The 17,507-nt window shown below is 44.6% G+C and overlaps 1 protein-coding gene across 1 annotated transcript in view; it reads right to left on the reverse strand.

Moving 5' to 3' along the window:
• Window positions 1-17,507, reverse strand: part of nin (ninein (GSK3B interacting protein)) — a 38,068-nt gene that overhangs the window by 2,116 nt on the left and 18,445 nt on the right. The window contains exons 15-27 of the mRNA XM_072458323.1: window positions 16,326-17,297; window positions 15,814-15,908; window positions 12,159-12,245; window positions 11,972-12,041; window positions 11,466-11,624; window positions 11,263-11,379; window positions 10,036-10,149; window positions 8,952-9,077; window positions 8,703-8,882; window positions 7,205-7,336; window positions 5,599-5,700; window positions 4,734-4,838; window positions 928-1,041 (exon numbers count right to left, since the gene is read on the reverse strand). Of these exons, the coding sequence (XP_072314424.1) occupies window positions 928-1,041; window positions 4,734-4,838; window positions 5,599-5,700; window positions 7,205-7,336; window positions 8,703-8,882; window positions 8,952-9,077; window positions 10,036-10,149; window positions 11,263-11,379; window positions 11,466-11,624; window positions 11,972-12,041; window positions 12,159-12,245; window positions 15,814-15,908; window positions 16,326-17,297 (2,373 nt within the window). The remainder of the gene's footprint in view (window positions 1-927; window positions 1,042-4,733; window positions 4,839-5,598; window positions 5,701-7,204; window positions 7,337-8,702; window positions 8,883-8,951; window positions 9,078-10,035; window positions 10,150-11,262; window positions 11,380-11,465; window positions 11,625-11,971; window positions 12,042-12,158; window positions 12,246-15,813; window positions 15,909-16,325; window positions 17,298-17,507) is intronic.

The following is a 17,507-nucleotide window of genomic DNA, read 5'->3' on the forward strand; positions in this document are numbered from 1 at the left end:
GTGCAATAAGAAGTGAACAGTGTAGTGAGTGTAAAATGCTTAGGCAGTGTTCATGAGTCTAACAGCAGAGGGAAAGAAACTGTTCTTGTGACGGGAGGTTCTGGTCCGAATGGACCGTAGCCTCCTGCCTGAGGGGAGTGGCCTCCTGCCTGAGGGGAGTGGCCTCCTGCCTGAGGGGAGTGGCCTCCTGCCTGAGGGGAGTGGCTCAAATAGTCCGTGTCCAGGGTGTCTCCGTTTGTCCCTGGCTGTGGCTCCAGCGTACCACACGGTGATGGAGGAGGTGAGGATGGACTCAATGATGGCCGTGTAGAACTGCACCATCATCTCCACAGGAAGTACATCCTCTGCTGGGCCTTCTTGATGAGGGAGCTGATGGTGGGCCCCCACTTGAGGTCCCGGGTGATGGTGGTGCAGAGGAAGCGGAGGGAGTCTGGGCCACGGCGCGGAAGGCGTTGCAGACTGTGCATGTTCTGCTCTCTGGTCGGGACTTTAATAAACTGTCTGTACTTTGGTAGTTTGTGGCTGAGATTCCCCTTGTTAAAATCGCCCAGGATAATACAGAAGGCGTCCGGGAAGGTCCGCTCCACTCTCAAAACCTGCTCCGCCTCCTGCGCGCTCGTGCTCAGCGGGACGTAAACAGCGGCCAGGATGAACGAGGCAAACTCACGCGGCGAGTAGAATGGTCACAGTTGATGAAGAGATATTCCAGATGAGGAGAGCAGTATTTGGAGATCGCTGTCACGTCTGAATAATACAATCTTTTCAAAATGCATCTTTTTTTTGTAAAATAATAAAATTTCATCTGTAAAGGGTTGAATTATAAACATACGACTCATACGACATTTCATTCTGTTTCAATAGTTCGGTTCATTTTGTGTTTCCGTTTCGGCGACAGGCCCTGACACTAAGCGGTCGTTTGTTACGCACCTGATCTTTGAGTTGGACCACCTTCTCCTTGAGCAGCAGTTTGACGTTGCGCAGCGACAGCTCGATCTCCCTCATCCGCTCCTCCATCCCGCGCATCTTCCACTCGCGCTCGTCCTGGGAGACAAACGACCAAAAACGGATCAACGAAAACGCTCCGGCGGAACAAAACTGTGGGTGGAGAACGGTACGGTGTTCTTGGGCGTGTTGACAACTTTTGAATTACCGTATTTTCCGGACTATAAGTTTTCATAGTTTTGGCCACGGTGCGACTTATACTTATACTCCGGAATGTGATATTATTTGTTATTTTCACACTTGCAACTGCATTTCATACTCCAGTGCGACTTATGTATGTTTTTTTCTTCTCTATTATGCATTTTTTGGCTGGTGAGACTTATACTCCGGAAAATACGGTAAATGTATTGGCAGGAAAACGTGTTTAACTAGGAAAGGTTTATTCATACACAAAAGAATGATTGAAAAGTTAAACTACCAAAATATGCTAAATTAGGCCAAGTAAAAAATCAGGTAAATAATTAAATTGGCGGGAAAAAAAGACAAAAACGTATCCCATTTTTAACAACTTTATTTATTCATTGTGGCATTACATAAAAGGATTCACGATGAACTATAAAATAAATAAAATACAAAAATACTTGTGCCTCTGCTAGAAAAAATATTTATTAATTTAATGCATAATTAAAAACAAAGATGGCTCTATTAAAATTAATTAAGCCAATTAAAATAAATATGATATAAATAAATATGAACTAAATGGAACAAATAATATTAATAATAACAATAGTAATAATAATAGTAATAATAATGATAATAATAATCTCTTTAGGGCAAAGTTTGAGAATGAAAACACATTATAACCAATAGAGTAAACATTAAAATACAGGTAAATAAGAAATTGTAATGACAAATTGTTCTAAAAAGTGTCAAAAAGTTGATTGTTGAAATATTTAAGAAATATTCAACACATTTTCGATTACAAACATGATACAAAATACAAAAAAAGTACATTCGTGGGACGACCCCGGATTACAAAAGCATTTAAAGTACAGAAGAGTAAAAAGTAGGTCCTTTTTAAGTGATTTTAAAGTGAAGCGTAAGTAGTATTTGCTTATTTATTGCTTTAGTGTGCTCTTTGGAGAATCGTTCAGGTCCAGACACGCGGAATACACTTGAAATGTACTCGGGAATTCAGCTAAATCTAAACTAATCTAGTCTAACGTGTGAAACTATGAGAGAAAAACTAAGTGGACTTGGTAGTGTCCTGCAGGAAAAGACGTAGTGTGAGTTTTAGGCTGAAAAAACAGCAAATTGAACTGCGACTCGACCCTGGGAAAGAGTTTAACCCACTGCACGTCTATTTCCAGTTACAAATCCCTCTTTTCACGTGGATGCAACGAAAAAGAAGATTATTGCTCAATTTCAATGCGTTCACCTTGTATTTTAAAAGGTGGAAATTCGTTTTACACAATTAAAAAAAGCATTAAAACATTATAACATACAAAAAAACACTGAGAAAAATCAGTTTGACTCGAGATTGCATTTTAACCAAAGACCAAACGAGTCTTTTATCCCATTGGGAAAAAACAGAGGCGTCTTGCGTCTTCTGTCTCACAAAAACAAAAGAAGCGCAAGTTCAACATTTGGGTCGTTTTAAACCCGCACATCTGCAAACGTCATCTACACGAGTTAAAATGACGTGAAACGGCGTCAATAGAGAAGAGTTTTGAGCAGATCGCATTGTATTTAGAAGGAAACTGGTCAAAAATACAGTCGAAAAAGAATCTTATCATTAATAAAGGTGCACTACGAAACCTTTCTAGTGGAGTGTCCACTGTTTTACAGTATTAACGATTATTTCTATTGTACACCGAGACTTTTAAAAAACATTATCAACCAAAATATGAAGACTGGAAGCTTCTAGATCAAGAATATTTAAGAATAAAGTGCATTATTCTTAAATTTTTTTAATTCTTTTGACATTTGGATCAAACAATGTCGCTGTTCTCGTTATAAAAAGGTCCTTTAAGTGCGTGTATCGTCCAGATAATCATTACAATGCTCAAAATACATTACTTTTTAAACACCCACCAGAAAAGTCACATTGTGCACCTTTAATATGAGATGTTGTGCACCTTTAATATGAGATGTTGTGCACCTTTAATATGAGATGTTTTGCACCTTTAATAAGCCCAATAACGTCAATTGAAGTCATTTTCCCCCCTTCTAGCAATACAAATATTTAAATCAGTCAAATCAATGTCATAGTAAAATATATCTGATTAATTGCCAGTGTTCCAGTCATTTTAAGGCGTGTCAACGTGTCTTTTTGCAGTGGTTTTAGCGCAGCCGTTCACAGAAGCGTTAGCGATGCAGAGGAGTCTCGCAGGAAAAGGTTTTGGAGGTGTTAGTGAAGAGGAGCAGAGAGAAGCTGGTTAGAGTCCGCCCATTCGCCTGTAGCTGTCGGCGTGAGCGCCTCGCTGATCCGACACCGCCCCCTGGTGGAGACAAAAGGCAAGCACACTTCACCACAGCGCTCGCTCACCACAAAACACATCAACCCAGGGTCATGATCCAGTTTTACCAGGTCGTTTATGGTCAAAATACTTCTAGCAAGGGTTGTTTCCATGGGACTTAACATTAACTCAATTTAACAAGGAGTGATGAACAAAAGAATACTTCAAATTTATGGAAGTACGCAATATTTGTGTTTTCACGATTGGGAGAGGCCTGTTCTACCAAGTGTCCACGTCACATATTATATTTGTGTCTCAAACATCCTCAAACTGAAGATCAGCCACATCTGAGCCTATGAACACAGGTGATGTCTTTAGACTCACACATAAGATCAGTGACTGACATTCAGCAAAAGAATCTGCAAAAATATGTTTTAAAAGCCTTTTGACCATCTTATATTTTTAAACTGTCCTTCCAAAACTGAAGTTCCTCTGGAGAATGTTCTGCCCCTTTACAGCCTGACTGTGTACATCGACTGTACTTCTACTTCATGTTGGAGACACATTAAGCTCCCAAAGTTTAAATGTCCCAAATCATCTGATATGAATTAAAATTACTCGTGACTTGAGCAAGAGAAGTAACGTATGAAGATGGCAAATATGAGGAAATGGTTTCAAAAATGAAGCTAAAAAACACCAAAAACACGAGTGGAGGTCGCACTAATGAAGCTGGAGGAAAGAGCAGAGAGGAAAGAGCAGAGAGGAAAGAGAAGAGAGGAAAGAAAGGAGAGAAACGAGCAGAGAGGAGGGAGGAAAGAGCAGAGAGGAAAGAGCAGAGAAGAGGGAGGGAAGAGCAGATAGGAAAGAGAGGAGAGAAACGAGCAGAGGGAGGAAAGAGCAGAGAGGAAAGAGCTGTTTTTGTGTTTTAGTCCAGATAATGACCACAATAATTAAAAAAATTCAGATTATTTTGGTCAATTAGTCGGTCATATTGATCATGTAATAATTTGATATAAGCAAAATATAAAATTCCAGGCAAAGCAGTGTCATTCCAGCCCAGCAGGTGGCGCACCCTCCGCCAGAAGTTACATGGCGCGCCTTTAATTTCACTGCACAAACACTGGAAACACACCTTTATTCAAACTGCGGCGATAAAAGTCAAAGGTCGATGTCAGATTTACCGACTTTCGTCCCGTTAAATTGCGATCGAAACGGACCGTCGCGGCGGGTGAAGTGCGGCGGGTGAAGTGCGGCGGGTGAAGTGCGGCGGGTGAAGTGCGGCGGGTGAAGTGCGGCGGGTGAAGTGCGGCGGGTGAAGTTAGCGGTCTGTACCTGCGCGAGCTCGGCCTCGTCTCGGAGCGGGGGTCCTCGTGCTGGTCCTCGTGGCGTTCTGTGAGGAGACGGAGGAAGAAGCCCAACCAACTGAGCCTGGAACGTCTGCGGAAAGAAGACAAAACGCAAAAAAACGTTAAAAAAAAAAAGTAAGACAAAACGCGGTCAACGCCAAAAGTATTCGTACCCGAGACTTTTGACAGTATTAAGAAGAAGAAAATGGTCCCAGTCCTAAATGATTACCCCAGTTTTCTCTTTTTTTCCTGTCACTGCTGTTTATTTTATTATTCTCAGTTCTAACGTTTTCTAACTGCATTTTATTTTTTTCCATTTGATTAAAAAACATAAGCAATTTTCTAATTTTGTCACTTTAAACATTTTTGTCATCAATGTCCTACTTGTGCAGATTAAAACGAAATAAAAAGTCATTAAAAAATAACTAAAATTTAAGATATTTTTGTCAAACAATATACCATCCATCCATTTTTTTATTTTTAATTTAGTCTACTGAATATAGATTCAGTAGACTAAATTAGCATGATATTTTTATGGACTTTTTTTTTTTCTTTTATGAATCTTGACAAAAAAACCTTGTCAAAATGAACATGTCCTGTGCCTGTGTCTCATAATAAACAAAAAACAAAAAGGAAAAAAATGAAATAAAGAAACTAAAATCTAAAAAAATAAATAAAAGACACACCAAAACAGACCAAAACAATCTTATAACAAACATAAAAAAAGACAAACTAAAATTGTGTATAAAAAACCCACCCAAAACACAAAAATCTTGACTAAAATTTGTAAAAAAACAGACTAAAACTAGATTAAATAACCCCGCCTGTGCCTGTGCCCATGCTAAACAAACCTCTATGAGCTGAGAGGAGAGTCGAGCCATTTGACTTTTCAGAGCCTCGTTTTCCTGTAAAACGCTGTCCACGTCGAGGCCTCCGGAGGCGGAGTCTCGGCCCTGAAAAACACAAACAATTCAAATAAAGACCACGCCCACTCAACTCACTGCTATTCACATGTCCACTGGCTTTTATTCACGTCTCCACTGGCTTTTAGTCACATGTCCACAGGCTTTTAGTCACATCTCCACTGGCTTTTAGTCACATGTCCACTGGCTTTTAGTCACGTCTCCACTGGCTTTTAGTCACATGTCCACTGGCTTTTAGTCACATCTCCACTGGCTTTTAGTCACATGTCCACTGGCTTTTAGTCACGTCTCCACTGGCTTTTAGTCACATGTCCACTGGCTTTTATTCACGTCTCCACTGGCTTTTATTCACGTCCCCACTGGCTTTAGTTCACGTCTCCACTGGCTTTTAGTCACGTCTCCACTGGCTTTTAGTCACATGTCCACTGGCTTTTATTCACGTCTCCACTGGCTTTTAGTCACATGTCCACTGGCTTTTAGTCACGTCTCCACTGGCTTTTAGTCACATGTCCACTGGCTTTTAGTCACATGTCCACTGGCTTTTAGTCACGTCTCCACTGGCTTTTAGTCACATGTCCACTGGCTTTTAGTCACATGTCCACTGGCTTTTATTCACGTCCCCACTGGCTTTAGTTCACGTCTCCACTGGCTTTTATTCACGTCTCCACTGGCTTTAGTTCACGTCTCCACTGGCTTTAGTTCACGTCTCCACTGGCTTTTATTCACGTCCCCACTGGCTTTTATTCACGTCCCCACTGGCTTTTATTCACGTCCCCACTGGCTTTTATTCACGTCCCCACTGGCTTTTATTCACGTCCCACTGGCTTTTATTCACGTCCCACTGGCTTTAGTTCAAGTCTCCACTGGCTTTTATTCACGTCCCCACTGGCTTTAGTTCACGTCTCCACTGGCTTTAGTTCACGTCTCCACTGGCTTTAGTTCACGTCTCCACTGGCTTTAGTTCACGTCTCCACTGGCTTTAGTTCACGTCTCCACTGGCTTTTATTCACATCTCTACTGGCTTTAGTTCACGTCTCCACTGGCTTTAGTTCACGTCTCCACTGGCTTTTAGTCACATGTCCACTGGCTTTTAGTCACGTCTCCACTGGCTTTTAGTCACATGTCCACTGGCTTTTAGTCACGTCTCCACTGGCTTTTAGTCACGTCTCCACTGGCTTTTAGTCACTTCTCCACTGGCTTTTAGTCACATGTCCACTGGCTTTTAGTCACATGTCCACTGGCTTTTAGTCACATGTCCACTGGCTTTTAGTCACGTCTCCACTGGCTTTTAGTCACGTCTCCACTGGCTTTTAGTCACATGTCCACTGGCTTTTAGTCACATGTCCACTGGCTTTTAGTCACATGTCCACTGGCTTTTAGTCACGTCTCCACTGGCTTTTAGTCACGTCTCCACTGGCTTTTATTCACGTCCCCACTGGCTTTTATTCACGTCCCCACTGGCTTTAGTTCACGTCTCCACTGGCTTTAGTTCACGTCTCCACTGGCTTTTATTCACATCTCCACTGGGTTTTACCTGGTTCTTCTCCTTTTGTGCCTCCAGCTCTTGCTTCAGAGCCTCGTTTTCCAGCTCCAGCGCGAGTAACGTGGACGAGGTGTTTTGTTTGTGCTGCTTCAGGGACGCGACGGTGGAATCCAACTGACGAACCTGCAACAGACGCACGCATTCGATTACATTCAGATCCATATATCGGTCTGACGCTGATCGATGTATTGGTCATCATTGTATCGGCGTCGGTGATAGACCCTGCACTGGTCGAGCAGAGTTTGATTCTCTGGACAGCTCTGGCCTTGACCACGAGCGACCTTTAAATCTCCGTAAGTCGCTGCTCAGAGCTTCGTCCTGAGCTTACGTCACGGAGCAGATGTGAACTCTCTCCAGGACTGGATGATGACGGACGCCAAGACGTGGCCTTTTTCCAACGTCTGGCTTTTAAAACGTTACATCTCATTTTACATGAATTTTTTTCTATCCAGAGCTGTGAATTTGTGCTAGTATTTAGCACTTGTCCAACCCTAGTTTAGTCTTAGTTTGGAAACTTGTTTAGCTTTACTTTGGGCCTGTTTTAGCCCTGGTTTGGGCCTGTTTTAGCCCTGGTTTGGGCCCGTTTTAGCCCTGGTTTGGGCCCGTTTTAGCCCTGGTTTGGGCCCGTTTTAGCCCTGGTTTGGGCCCCGTTTTAGCCCTGGGTTGGGCCCCGTTTTAGCCCTGGGTTGGGCCCCGTTTTAGCCCTGGGTTGGGCCCCGTTTTAGCCCTGGGTTGGGCCCCGTTTTAGCCCTGGGTTGGGCCCCGTTTAAGCCCGGTTTAGCCCTGGGTTGGCCCCATTTTAGCCCTGGGTTGGCCCCGTTTTAGCTCTGGTTTGGCCCCGGTTTGGCCCTGGTTTGGCCCCGTTTTAGCCCTGGGTTGGGCCCCGTTTTAGCCCCGTTTTAGCCCTGGGTTGGCCCCATTTTAGCCCTGGGTTGGGCCCCGTTTTAGCCCCGTTTTAGCCCTGGGTTGGCCCCATTTTAGCCCTGGGTTGGCCCCATTTTAGCCCTGGGTTGGCCCCATTTTAGCCCTGGGTTGGCCCCATTTTAGCCCTGGGTTGGCCCCATTTTAGCCCTGGGTTGGCCCCATTTTAGCTCTGGTTTGGCCCTGGTTTGGCCCCGTTTGGCTCTGGTTTAGCTCTGGTTTAGCTCTAAAACTGACAATACAGCTATTTTTAACCATGTTGTAAAACCAGGACTAAACCAAGGCCAAAGTAAAGCTAAACAAATGGCTAAACTAAGATTAAACCCGGAATGATGAATTCAAAGTAAAAATGAGCACTTCAGCCATAAAAAATATGAATTCAAAAGTAAAAATGAGCAAGTTATGCATAAAAAAATATTAATTAAAAAGTAAACATGAGCACTTTAGCCATAGAAATTATGAATTAAAAAGTTAAAATGAGCACATGATGAATTCAAAAGTTAAAATGAGCACTTTAGCTATAAAAATGATGAATTGAAAAGTGAACATGAGCTCTTTTGAACCTCACCTTGTCGCGGGCTTGCCGGAGCTCGGCCTTGGCGCTGACCGCTTCTCCCTGCAGCTTCTCGTTCTCCTGCTTCAGAAGCTTCTGGTCCTGCTCCATGAGACGAGCCAGCTCCTCGCGCAGCTGCTTCTTACTGTGGCTCTGCAAACCCGTGGAGTGCAGCGCTCGCTCCAGCACGTGGTTCTGAGCAGAGACGCCGCGCTCACAAACATCCTTCACGTCTCTACAGTTATGGGACGTACCGGGTTTTACCTTGTCGTTGGCGTTTTGGAGTTTCTTGTGGATCAGAGCCACTTCGTGTTGTAGAACTCGGACGTCGGCTTTTAAGCGGCTGCTCTGGAGCGTCGCCGCCTGAAGGTTTTCATCCGAGGCTTTGGCCTGCAAGAAAGTGACATTTCATATTTTATACTTCTAGATGTACGAGGACTAAACTACGACTGAAACAGGACTAAACCAGGGCAAAAAGTAAAGCTAAACAAACAAGCGGCTAAACAAGCATTAAACCAGTGCTAAACTAGTGCTAAACTAGTGCTAAACTAGTGCTAAACCAGTGCTAAACCAGAGCTAAACCAGTGCTAAACCAGAGCTAAACCAGTACTAAACCAGTGCTAAACTAGTGCTAAACCAGTGCTAAACTAGTGCTGAACCAGAGCTAAACTAGTGCTCAACCAGTGCTAAACTAGTGCTAAACCAGTGCTAAACTAGTGCTAAACCAGTGCTAAACCAGAGCTAAACCAGTGCTAAACCAGTGCTAAACCAGTACTAAACCAGTGCTAAACTAGTGCTAAACCAGTGCTAAACTAGTGCTGAACCAGAGCTAAACCAGTGCTCAACCAGGGCTAAACTAGTGCTAAACTAGTGCTAAACTAGGGAAAAAGTAAAGCAGAAGTGGCTAAACCAGGACTAAACCATGACTAAACCATGACTAAACCATGACTAAACCATGACTAAACCATGACTAACCTAGGACTAAACTAAGATTGAACTAAGACTAAACCATGACTGAACTCGGACTAAACTAGGACTAAACCCAGACTAAACCATGACTAAACAAAGACTAAACCAGGACTAAACCAGGGCGAAACCTGGGCTAAACCCGGACTAAACTAAGACGAAACTAGGGTTAAAGTGTTGCTGAACTAGGACTTCACTCGGTCTGAATTGGGTTTTATTGCTCCAGGTTTAAACACTGACTATCTCAAAAGTGACAAAATATAAAGAACTTTGACTTGCAATGAAAACAGAACTGGCTTGAACTGGACTGTCACGAGAGGACAATGTAAACGCGATCATAATTCATGTTTCTTTATCTAAACAAACAAACAGTCACAGTTACCTTTTCTTGAGCTTTGGAGAACTGGTTACTCAGGGCCTGAGTCTCTTTCATCAGACTCCTCTTCTCTTCAGACAGATTTGAAAGTTGCTGTTCAAACGACCCCGAGGATTTCATCTGACAAGCAAAATGGATTAGACTTGTTTTGTACTTTTGACATTTACCCAAATTAACTTTAATCAAATCAAAACGACAAAAAAAGTAAAACAATTGAATTTGAGTGACTCTGCCCTTTTCTGACTTTATATTGTATTATAAAGACGGCTTAGTCGTCAGGAATCTTTAAATATAAACAATAATTAAATTGAGTGTTAATAAAAAGACAAAAAGGAAGTATGTGTATTAGATTAAAGCAAGGTTTGGTCGTGACTAAAATTATTGTATTTTCCGGACTACAAGTTGCACCTTTTTTCATACATTGGCCGGGGTGCGACTTATGTGATATTATTAACACATTATTATATAATTTTGTTCATTATTTTCACACTGACGACCACAAGAGGGCGCTCTAGGCTGTAAGCGACGCAGAAGAAGAATCTGCACTTCCTCTTCCTCTGGAGTTTGTGGAGTTGTTTAGAAGTGACACAGAGGAAGAAGAATTCAATGGATTTAGTGATTTGGGGTAAAACTGATGCTTTGGTAAACTTGTTAGCATGTTCTTTATGCTATAGTTATCTGAATAACTGTTCATATGTTACGTTAACATACCAGACACTTACCACAGTTCTGTCTGTGCCTCATGTAGCTGAAGGTGTTAGCGTTAGCATACGTACACCTATTCACCATGTTCTCTCATCTGTTATTATTTTAAACTGAAATGTCTGTTCTTGGTCTTGGATTTTATCAAATACATTTCTCCCAAAAATCCGATATATACTCCAGCGCGACTTGTACTCCAGCGCGACTTGTACTCCAGCGCGACTTGTACTCCAGCGCGACTTGTACTCCAGCGCGACTTGTACTCCAGCGCGACTTGTACTCCAGCGCGACTTGTACTCCAGCGCGACTTGTACTCCAGCGCGACTTGTACTCCAGCGCGACTTATACTCCAGCGCGACTTATACTCCAGCGCGACTTATACTCCAGCGCGACTTATACTCCAGCGCGACTTATGGTCCGGAAAATAAGGTAATCATAATTTCAGTCAAAATTAATTGGACGCAGACCTTTTGCCATTTACTACTACTGCTTGCTACCATTGCAGGATAGGGTCACAGATACGGTCCTCACCTTCTCCCTGAGCGTGCTCACTTCCAGCGTGAGCAGAGCGTTTCTTTGTTTGAGCGTCACCGTCTCGCTCAGTGCTTTGGTCAGCTCCGCCTCCAGGGCAGAAACGCAGGCAGAAAGCTGACGAATAAAACCACGTTAACTCTGCTGTAACTACGGAAAACACAAGGAATATTTACAGTCGTTTTAGGGAACTGTATATCCACCTGTTCTTTGTCGTTTGTTGGCGTTTTCTCCTTGGTCTCGGCCAGTGCTGCCACCTGCTGTTTGAGCGTCTGCACGTCGGACAGATGCTGCGAGTTTTTCTCACAGAGGATTCCGTTGTTGTTTTTGAGGAGCACGCTTTGGGACTGAAGCTCAGTAATCTAAAACCGGACATAAGTATCGTAAATGAATGCTAGTATTATATTATTCTACTCTCAAATCAGTGTTTCAGTTCGGTCTTCCTGAAGATGTGACACCGGCCTCGTCTTGGACTTGTCTTCTCTTTTGACGTACATTTTTATCATGATTATTTATGTTTTTATTGTGATTTTAATGCACATTTTCCTGCTATATATGTCTATGCTATCTTTTTCACACAAATAGTCAACAAAAAAAAAGATCAAATCAAAAAAATGTTGTAAATCGTTGTGGGGCGACTGCTTTTGTGATTTGGCGAAATATAAAAATAAATTGAGCTGATATGTACAAATGTAATGCATGAATTTACCCGTTCCTTGAAGTCGTCCGCGGCCCTTTCAGATGCATCCTTCTCTTTTTTGAGTGTATCCAATGTTTTCCTGAAATGAACAGAAACAATTTTTACCGCCCGTATGTCAACGATAAAACAAACACGGCGCCATTGTATGAATAAATGTCCCCGACAGAACATTACTACAGTATTTGAAGGTTCTCACATCAGCTCCTTCAGGTCTTCTTCCTTCAACGCGTCGATATTCTTCTTCAGCGCGAGGTTTTCTTCAGAGAGACGGCACGCTTCGGATCTATGGACGAATACAAAACGTATTTCGATAAACCGTAACGTTTACTCAGGCATTCAAAGACACAAAAACTGCTACGAGAAAGCAGACAAGCCCGTTAGGAATTCATCTTGCCCAACCACAACTACTCATCAAGTACAAGGACCAAACAAAACTAGCCGAAGCAGCTACGACACAGCACGCGGCAGCTTTTACGGAGCGCTGTTGGGAGACGGGGACAGTTCTGGAGTCTACGGTCGGGGTTTGGACGGGACTTCCTACTTTCTGCCGTTACCTATGGACTTGCGTGGTCTCGGTCAGGATCTGGGACTGGTCCTGAAAGTCCGCTATGGCTCTCCGCAGCTCGGCGTTTTTCTTTTCGCGATCGTTGCAGCAATCCTCCAAGTCGCCTCCCCGAGTTTGACTAAAATCAACGGTTTCTTCGCGAACGGGGCTCGCGGACGCTCGGCTGTCGGTTCGAACGGTCGACGGATTTCCCTTCGACGAGTCCAGTCCTTCCACCAGTCCCGACAATCTTCTATTCTCCGCTCTCATTTGGTTGATCTCGTCCGCCAGCGCTACATTGCCGCTCTGAAACCCGTAGACGTTGGCGCTACTTTCTAGACTCCACACGCGCTTTTCCAGCTCGGCGTTTTGCTCTTTCAGTTTGTGGTTTTCGCACACGCAGTCCTCGTAGCGAATCTGCAAGTCGGACATTTTGAAGACCTTCTTTTCCAGTTCCTTTATATGCTCCATCAGCAGCAGCAGCTTCACTTTTAGGCTGTAGTTTTCTTCCAGAGCTTGATGTCCAGTCTGGAGTTTTTCGTTGCTATGAGTCAGTAAAATCTCGAGTATGTCAATCTTTTGCTGCAGCAAGGAGACTTTTTCCTGTAGCAAAACATTTTCTTCCTTAGCGGTTTTGTACAAAGCTTGGTTTTCGCCGCTTGCGCCGTCAAAGGATCCAAACCCTATTTCTGGAATCAAGAAACCCGTGTTCGATTCATCGCTATCGCTTCCTGCCTCTCCCGACCGCTGACCCGAGTCGTTGGCGTCCTCCGGCTCTTCGGAGTCAACCGCGGCTTCGTGAAGGCAGAAATCTTCGAGCGAGCTTTCCCCATCCTCAAAATCCGGTACATGTTTAGGTTTCGGATCACAGAACGCTGCATTATGACATGTGCTTCCATCTCTAGCCACATTTGCACCTTCTAACACTTCTGGTCGTGAGGCATCTATAAACCCTGCATGCGAAGGAACAGCGTGTTGTTTGTCTTTGAATGCTTGGTCACCACAATGAGGTTTATGGTCAGGACATGGAGTCAAATTTGGGTCATTGCTGGAATACAAGGCCATCTCTTCTCCACCATCACTAACAATTTCATCCAATTCATCATTTGGACACGGGTTTTCATTGCTTTGGCTTTGTCCGTGTTCGCACAAAGGATTTTCTAAAGAATCTGCAGTCATAGAGTCTTCTTGAACGTCACAAGTCTCTGACCTGCTCAAAGTAGATTCATTTTGATCAAATTCATCATCTTCTACAAGAGATCCAGACATGTCGATGCCATCTTCTTCCACACTCGAAGGTGATTTGGTTGAATTAGTATACGATGTACCAAAGTTCGAAGCGATTTCGTAACAATCTCCAATCTCGTCCGTGTCGACCTCTAACTCTTCACCTCCGATACCGTCAATTTCAACATTTTGCACAAAACTTAAAATCTGACTAGCCTCCATCTCCAGCTCCTTGATTTTGACCCACTTTGCTCCCTTTTCTTCCAAGTCGGTAATCATTCTCTGCATGCGCTTTCTTTCTACGTCAAAATCGGCCGGAATCTTATTCACCAATACCTCCAACTCCTCAATTTGTAGTCTCAAATCATCCCTTTCCGTCAACAGCTCGATTCTTTCCGCAATTTGCTTTTCAGAGATGCTGACAATGTCTTTATACTTCGCCTCGAGTTCGGATCGATTTTGCAGCACCTCGTTCCGTTCGTCTTGTAAAATTTGAACGGTTTCTTGCAGCATTTTCTCCGTTTCAACGGCTTGCTTTTGCACTCGAGTCACCAGCTCCTCCCTGGTCTCTAGACTCTGCCGAAGTCGGCCGTGAAGCTCGCTCAGCTGCTTGCTCAACTTGATCTCTTTCAACTGACTACGGAAAACGATCTCGTCCAACTCCCTTTGCAACCGCTTGTTTTGTAAATCCGCTGCCTCCATTTCTTCTCCGTGAATGTTGTCGATTTCTCGCATCTCCTCGGTCCATTCCTCCGTCGTCTTCGCTCGCTCCTTCTCCAAAGCGTCCGGCACGTTTCGCTCCGGCTCCTCTGCGTTCTCCGTCGCTTCCTCCCATCGACGCTTGTCTCGCTCGTGGCTCTCGCGCATCGTTTTCAGCTCGTCTTGATAGCTTTGTTCGAGTTTTAACACGTCGGCTTGAAATCGTCGGGCCGCGGTTTCCTGGTCCGTTTCGAACCGGTCCTCCACCGCGCTCAGTCGGAGGCCGAAGCTGCTCTCGATTTGTCTCCTGCGCACGGTTTAGTCAAAAGGTGTTAGTGACGTAAAAGAAGCTAAAGCGGAAGATTACGGTCATCTTTGTTTTAGCTACGATATTGAACTCGTAGACTATCGTAGATTATTGCACTGGGTTCAAACAAAAATACAACGTAATAATATATTCCAACGTTTAGTAGGTCAAGCTCATTATTAAACTTCCATTTCATGTAATAAACACGTGTATCAAAAGGTGGCAGCGATTTGGCCCTGGATGATGTGAAGTATATCTCTTGTCTGATCTTTCTAAACCAGTGCTAATCCAGGACTAAACCAGGGCTAAACCAGGACTAAACCAGGACTAAACCAGGACTAAACCAGGACTAAACCAGTGCTAAACCAGTGCTAAACCAGGACTAGACCAGTGCTAAACCAGGACTAAACAAGGACTAAACCAGGACTAGACCAGTGCTAAACCAGGACTAAACCAGGACTAAACCAGTGCTAATCCAGGGCTAAACCAGTGCTGAACCAGGACTAAACCAGGACTAGACCAGTGCTAAACCAGGACTAAACCAGGACTAGACCAGTGCTAAACCAGGACTAAACCAGGACTAAACCAGGACTAGACCAGTGCTAAACCAGGACTAAACCAGGAACCAGGACTAAACCAGGATTAGACCAGTGCTAAACCAGGACTAAACCAGGATTAGACCAGTGCTAGACCAGTGCTAAACCAGGACCAAAATAAAGCTAAACAAGCAGCTAAACTAAGACTAATCTAGGACTAAACTAAGATTAGACCAGTCCTAAACCAGGACTAAACCTGGACTAAACCAAAGTAAAGTAAAACTAAACAAGCAGCTAAACTAAGACTAAACCTGGACTAAACTAGGGCTAAACCAGTGCAAAACCCAGACTAATACGTGACTAAATAGTGCTAAATTAGTGCTAAACCAGTGCTAAACTAGGATTAAACCAGGACTAAACTACTGCTAAACCAGGACTAAACTAGTGCTAAACCAGGACCAAAGTAAAGCTAAACATGTAATAAACACGCGTACCAAGAGGTGGCAGCGTTTCGAAGCACATCTCGTTCCCGTCTCACCTCTCCAGCGCGATGTCCTCCTTCAGTTTGTCCAGAGTGCGGTGGAGCTCCTCCCTCTCCTCCCTGTGCCTCTGGGTCAGCTCCTTCACCGTCTCCTGGTGTCTCTCCTCCCTCTCATCCCTCTCCTCCATCTCCTCCCTGTGCCTCTGCATCAGCTCCTTCACAGTCTCCTGGTGTCTCTCCTCCATCTCCTCCCTGTGCCTCTGCGTCAGCTCCTTCACAGTCTCCTGGTGTCTCTCCTCCATCTCCTCCCTGTGCCTCTGCGTCAGCTCCTTCACAGTCTCCTGGTGTCTCTCCTCCATCTCCTCCCTGTGCCTCTGCGTCAGCTCCTTCACAGTCTCCTGGTGTCTCTCCTCCATCTCCTCCCTGTGCCTCTGCGTCAGCTCCTTCACAGTCTCCTGGTGTCTCTCCTCCATCTCCTCCCTGTGCCTCTGCGTCAGCTCCTTCACAGTCTCCTGGTGTCTCTCCTCCATCTCCTCCCTGTGCCTCTGCGTCAGCTCCTTCACCGTCACCCGGTGTCTCTCCTCCATCGCCTCCCTCTCCTCCCTCATCTCCCGCTCGCACCTCCTCTCCTCCTCTTCCCTCTCGGCGACCGTCCTGTCGATCTCCTCGCTGGCTCGCTCGCGCACCATCCCTTCGAAGTCCTCCTCCAGCTGCGCTTTCTCCTTCTCGCACTCCTCCTTTAACCGCTTCTCTTTGCGTTCGAACTCCGCCGTCTGCTGTCGTAGTCTTTCCGACACGTCTTCATCGTGTTTCTGTTTAATCTGTGCCTTTTCTAGCTCCCATTTCTCCCTCAACTCCGCCTCCTTCTCCTCGTGTTCTTTGACTAACCTGAGCATCTCCTCTTCCAGCAAAACCTGCAGATTATCGGCATTTTGTTCGTCTAATCTTGCTTTTTCCTTCTGCCACTGCTCCGTCAGCCTCTGGACGATCTCCTCCTTCTCCTTCTCGAACCCGGCCCGTTCCTGGTCTAACCTCGCTCTGATTTCGCGCTCGTACTTCTGCGTTAACGCCTCTTTTTCCTTCTCGAATTCGCTCGAAAGCCTGCTCCTCTCGTCCTCCATCTTGGCGAACATTTCGGCTTGAGTCTGCTCGAGCTTGGCCATCTCTCGGCTGTGTTTTTGCTTCAGCTCCTTGACCTCCTTGTTAAAGCCGTCGCATAATTCGCTTTGCTGCTCTTCTAGACTTTGGAATTGCTCGTCTAAATCTGCGTTCTTAATATGAGATTCGAGTAAGTGTTGTCGTAGCGTTTGGATCTCCTCTTCCTGCGACGTCTCGAGTTCTTTGTCCTGGTGTCTCTCTGGTTTCGAGGGCTCCGTCTGCTCTTGCTGGAGTCGCCTCTGGAGCTCCTCGGCCTGCGCTTGGACTCGGGACGTTTCTTCTCTCGACGCCCGGAGCTCGTCCTCGTGTCGTCGGGCAGAAGCTGCTCTTTGCTCCTCGTGCGAAGTCCTCTGCTTCTCCACTATCTCCTCAAATTCACTGATCTGAAGAAAAGGAGAAGACGTAATAAATACAGACCGTGTTGTATTGTTTTAATTAGTTTGTATTTATAGGCCTGACGAGAGCTCGTGCACTCTTTTGTTTGTTATTTTAGGTTTAATTGACAACTTAAGTGATGTAATAGGTTGTTCAGAAAACACACACAATCTGTGTGATATTGGCAGAAGGTGGAACGCGTGCTTAATGGGTTTATA

Source organism: Eucyclogobius newberryi, unplaced genomic scaffold, assembly GCF_026437365.1.
Source record: "Eucyclogobius newberryi isolate DKJ021-1_F unplaced genomic scaffold, fEucNew1.0.hap1 SCAF_21, whole genome shotgun sequence".
NCBI classification, from domain to species: Eukaryota; Metazoa; Chordata; class Actinopteri; order Gobiiformes; family Gobiidae; genus Eucyclogobius; species Eucyclogobius newberryi.